General features: G+C 38.5%; 1 protein-coding gene across 1 annotated transcript; it reads left to right on the plus strand.

Moving 5' to 3' along the window:
• The first annotated feature begins 1078 nt into the window (after window positions 1-1078).
• Window positions 1079-3263, plus strand: LOC136175694 (olfactory receptor 4A15-like). Its single transcript, XM_065945939.1, has 2 exons — window positions 1079-1097; window positions 2398-3263. The coding sequence occupies exons 1-2, from the start codon at window positions 1079-1081 to the stop codon at window positions 3261-3263; spliced, it is 885 nt and encodes a 294-aa protein (XP_065802011.1).
• The last annotated feature ends 2431 nt before the right edge of the window (window positions 3264-5694 follow it).

The raw sequence follows: 5694 nt of genomic DNA on the forward strand, positions 1-5694 counted from the left end.
GCGTTCTGAGATGAATGGACTAGTCCCACAAACATTTTCTCTTTCCCCACTCTGATACTTGCACAGATTCTATCAACTTGCCTGTCTGAAATTATGTGACAACCTCTATCTGCATTTGAAATAAATGCTAAATGACTTGTTCTGAAATTGATATTCATAATATTTGGAAATCACTTTGGGTATCATCTTCAAAGATAAAGTTTAAAGTTAAAAAATATTTGCTTATTTGAAAGACATGATTTAAATAGGAAATTTATCATAAATTTCATTTCTGCCCAGACTGAACTTTTCCATTTTGGTGATATGACTTCAAGCTGTTTCCTATGGTTTTCCCCCAGAGGACAGGTATGTATAAGTCATGCTAACAGTGATTATTCTGGTGACATCTCTGGAGATAAGGAGTCTACCTGCAAAATTATGACTAAGGTCCCAATGTATTTAATTAGCTGAGACTCATCCATGGAGATGCACCAACTGAATGCTTTAGCCATTGTATCTGCTGAACTTAAATGTAGATGAATTATGTACAGTCCTTTGCCCTGACTTGAGGTGCCTGTAGCAGTAATTTCATGAGAGCTTTCTTCTCAAATTGAAATGATGGACTCAAAACGTGATAATGTATATATGTGAAATTATTCTCCATCCTTCAGGAAACACAGAGTTCATCAACACTGCATGAAGATAGGACAGAATAAGTGATTCAGAATTAAAATGTCACAAAGGTTATTTCACAATTTTACTTCTACTTTGTAAAACACAAACAGCAAATTCTTACACAATTTGAGTTTTCTTTCTCTCTGATTAAAATGTTGATTTAACATTTGTTTGTTATCAGGATAAATCCTGCCAACAGTGAAAATTTGTATTCTCCTTTCACAATCAAGATTCAGAGTTCCTTAGGTAAAAGGGCATTCATATTCATTTTGAAAATCCTAACAACTTGAAATGAACTGAGATGAAGGATTGAGATGAATCAGTTTTCCTGAAAGCATGGAGAGTTGGTCACATGGAACCAGTTCAAGGTCTAGTGATGCTGCCTATATCTTGCTTCCCATGTTCCCAGAGAAGGCATCGGTGCATGGAGGACAAGAAAGAAGGTACCGGAGCCCAGAACACGGACCGAGTGGAGCTCTGCTTATGCAGGTGACCCAAGAAGTGTATTTAGAGACAACATTCTGAATGAGATCTCACATTTTGCAAGAGCACTTGATGGGATGAGAATTAATCTTTGAAGCTTTCCTTTGTAATTTTCTTCATCAACCATGTTAGGAATCCTTTGTGATTATTTAGTATGTGAAGATTGACTGTAGTATTCTTTTTGGATAATTTCATATTCTAATAATCTGGAATAAGTTATCCTACTCAAAGATAAACTATACTTAGAAATTATTTTCAAGAGTAATGATTTGAGGATATTTTCATGAGCAGATATTTGTAAATCTGATCATAGCTTCAATTTATAAGTTCTCTAAACACAGCCTGCTAATCTGTTAGAAAATGCAAAAAAAAAAAAAAAATGAGATAGCACCTGCAGACCTTGACTGATTTAATTTTCAAGAAATCAAGCAAATACTGTGGTAAGAAAATTGTGACTTCAAGAACTAACTTTCTGTTTAGAGGTGAGCTTCAGCATCATATTATATGTTTGTTGGTCTTTCAGGGGTATTATTCCTTTAATTGTTAGTTAATATTTTAATTTATTTTATAATTTTATTTTTTATTATTTAATTGTTTGGAGATCTTTTTCAATTTTAGATACTAACTCTGTGCATATCCTCTAACATGTAAATCTTTCTTCAAGCTAACTTTGTCTATTTGTGTTTTGGTAGCATTTCCTAAATTCTTTAAATAATTTGAAATTATCAAATATGTCCATTGGGGATTTAGTGATTGGTTAAGAAGATTCTTCCATTCCTATAGTGTAGAAAGTAACTTTCTTTTTTAAAAACTGGAAAATAAATAGGAAGTAAATTTGCTTTACTTTTTTATTAAACCTTCAATCAATTTTTACTTTTGTATAAGATATTAGCTAATGTACAATTTAATTAACTTCCAGAAGGAAAGCTAGCTGTGGCAGCTCATTTCTTTAATATTGAGTCCTTCTCCCACATATATCTCTAATTACTTGCCTTCCTGTTAGTGTGTAAGAGTGCCGAGTTTAGGGACAACATTTCAATATGCCTTGTATTATAATATCTGAAAAATACCAGAACATAATAAACCAGATAGCTTATTTGTTCAATGATTGAACAAATTATCTTAAGATGTGGAGAAGTCAGTCATATCAATACTAACTACATTTGCAGGTAGTTTTGCCTGAGCTCTGAAAGAGCGTTTAGAAGCAGCTGTGGAAGCAAGGAGCAGTGTAACTGAGTGTGTCCTCTTGGGCTCACTCAGAGCCCCAGGGTCAGGAAGCATTATTAGTCACGCCCTTGCTCACCTACACCGTGACGGTGGTCGGCGACCTGCTCATCGCCCTGACTGTGGTGCTCAGCGCAGCCCTCGACGTCCCCACGTACTCCTTTCTTGGCTACTTATCGCTTATGGATGCTCTTTACTCTACTACGGTCACCCCAAATGTGATTGTAGACTTACTCTACGAGAAGAAAACCATTTCATTTCGAGCTTGCATGACCCAGCTTTTTACGGAGCGCTTATTTGGTGGTGCTGAGATTTTACTCCTGGTGGTCATGGCCTATGACCGCTGCGTGGCCATCTGCAAGCCCTTGCATGATCTGACAGTCATGAATCAGCGAGTGCGTGTTCTGCTGCTGCTGTTGCCCTGGGTTGGTGGGTTTGTACACGCTGTTGTCCATATTCTCTTTGTTTACGACCTCCCCTTCTGTGGCCCCAATGTCATTGACCACTTCGTCTGTGACATGTACCCCTTGTTAAAGCTCGCGTGCACTGACACCCACATCATTGCCCTCACGGTGCTGGCCAATGATGGGGCCATCTGCGTGGTCCTCTTCACGCTCCTGCTCCTCTCCTACGGGGTCATCCTGCGCTCCCTGAAGGATCTCAGTCAGGAAGGGAGGCGCAAAGCCTTGTCCACCTGTGGCTCCCACATCACTGTGGTGGTCCTCCTCTTCGTGCCCTGTATTTTTCTGTATGTGAGACCTCCTTCCACTTTACCCATTGATAAATACTTGGCGGTGTTTTACACCATCATCACCCCTATGTTGAACCCTCTGATCTATACACTGAGAAATGGAGAGATGCAAAATGCCCTGAAAAAGCTATGGATCAGAAAAAGAAAATGAGGCAGCAAGGAAATGTATCTTTTTCTTGAAGAAATGCTCTTTCCCAGGAAAGTCACTTGTGATTTTTTTTAACTGTAGTAAATGTCTCCTTAGATTGAATAACTTGGTTGTGATGAAAAACATTTTTTATTTAAATAGGTCCAGTGATCATAATATATATACATATATATATAATGCTTTCATATTATTAGTTCAAATTATATATTTAGTTTGAAATACATTTTTATGATTTCCACAATTTCTTGTGGAAAGTATGTATACTTTTAGGGTATAAATATCTTTATTGAGATTACAGCTATATGTTCTATATGATGAGTTAATCTAAAACTAATACTGTAAATTTATTTAATCAGGGAAATATTTTCTCATTTTTCTCTCTTAAATAATGCAATCTTTTTAAGAATTAATAGAGCTCATTACAAAATTCAGAAAAAAAAATTTTAAATATATGATAGAAAATTTTGGTTTGTCCCACCACACACAAGTATCTGCAAGATACTTTATATATATTATTTTTCTTTTGCTTAGCATGGTAAGATTAGGGAATGTTTCAGAGTTGTAGTATTAATAAGGATGCTATGTTTGTAAAAATAACCTGAAGGAACTAGTTTTATGCCGAAAAATAACCAAATCTTACTTATTTTTCAGTTGGGTATTCATATTATTTCCTCAAGTTTAACATCTTTGCTTGGAGTTACATTTTCTTGAAAATGAGTCATTCACTTTCCCAGATAGCTTAAAATACCTGGAAAAAAAAACTCTGGTTTTTTCCCCCAATATTCTTTTTTCCTTTTTTGCATATGGTGGTTCCATAACCTTTGAGATTCAGGCTCAGCCTTCCGTGTGTAAATTTATCATATTCTATGATCCATGCCTTTCATATATGCACTACGGAACTTGACACCAGATATTTTGGGGGATATTACTGTTAAGAAAGATGCTGACAAGATATGTCATTCTTATCACTCTTATCAATGAAACACAGATTACTAAGTAGTAAAGAAGCCAGGGTATATTGTTTTATTTGACAGAAACAGCATTCATAGAATCCTCCTCTGAATCAGGCTTGAAAGCAAATATTATCTGCCTCTAGTATGTACTCCAATACTTTGCCCACCTCATGCAATGAGTTGACTGATTGGAAAAGACCCTGATGCTGGGAGGGATTGGGGGCAGGAGGAGAAGGGGGCAACAGAGGATGAGATGGCTGGATGGCATTACCGACTTGATGGACATGGGCTTGAGTAAACTCCGGGAGTTGGTGATGGACAGGGAGGCCTGGAGTGCTGCTATTCATGGGGCCACAAAGAGTCGGACACGACTGAGCGACTGGACTGAGCTTAACTGAGTATGGTCAGAAGCATGTGATCAAAGAAGCTTATTATTCTGCCTCCTTTATTCAACCTAGATTTATGAGGACCTAAGGATACGGTGCCAGAGATGGCAATGGCACCCCACTCCAGTGCTCTTGCCTGGAAAATCCCATGGACGGAGGAGCCTGGTAGGCTCCAGTCCATGGGATCACAAAGAGTCGGACACGACTCAGTGACTTCACTTTCATGCATTGGAGAAGGCAATGGCAACCCACTCCAGTGTTCTTGCCTGGAGAATCTGAGGGATGGGGGAGCCTGGTGGGCTGCCTTCTATGGGGTCGCACTGGGTCGGACCCAACTGATGCGACTTAGCAGCAGCAGCAGCAATGATACGGTGCAGTGTGTGCTTTTCACTAGTAAATCAGCCTATAAGCAGCCTCGTATCCTGATTTTTACCCCGTTTACATGGAGTTTTTTTTTTTTAATCTCAAAGTCTTCACAAACCAATGCTATTGACCAAATAAAATCAAGTATTTGGGTTTCTTGCTATTGTTCAGTCACTAAGTCCTGTCCAGTTCTTTGCAACTCTATGGACCGCAGCACACCAGGCCTCCCTGTCCATCACTAACTCCCAGAGCTTGCTCAAATTTATGTCCATCGAGTTGGTGATGCCATCCAACCATCTCATCCTCTGTCATCCCTTCTCCTCCTGCCTTCAATCTTTCCCAGCATCAGGTTCTTTTCCAATGAGTCAGTTTTTCTCATCAGATGACCAAAGTATGGGGGTTTCAGCTTCAGCTTTAGTCCTTCCAATGAATATTGAGGGTTGATTTCCTTTCAGATGGACTGGTTGGATCTCCATGCAGTCCAAGGGACTCTCAGGACTCTTCTCCGACACCACAGTTTGAAAGCATCAATTCTTTGGTGCTCACCCTTCTTTATGGTCCAACTCTCACGTCTGTACGTGACTTAAAAATCATAGCCTTGATTATACAGAACTTTATCAGCAGAGTAATATGTCTGTTTTTCAATGTGCCATCTATGTTTGTCATAGCTATTCTTTCAAGGAGCAAGTGTCTTTTAATTTCATGACTACAGTCATTGTTTGCAGTGATTTT

Source organism: Muntiacus reevesi, chromosome 9 (genome assembly GCF_963930625.1).
Source record: "Muntiacus reevesi chromosome 9, mMunRee1.1, whole genome shotgun sequence".
Taxonomy (NCBI): Eukaryota; Metazoa; Chordata; class Mammalia; order Artiodactyla; family Cervidae; genus Muntiacus; species Muntiacus reevesi.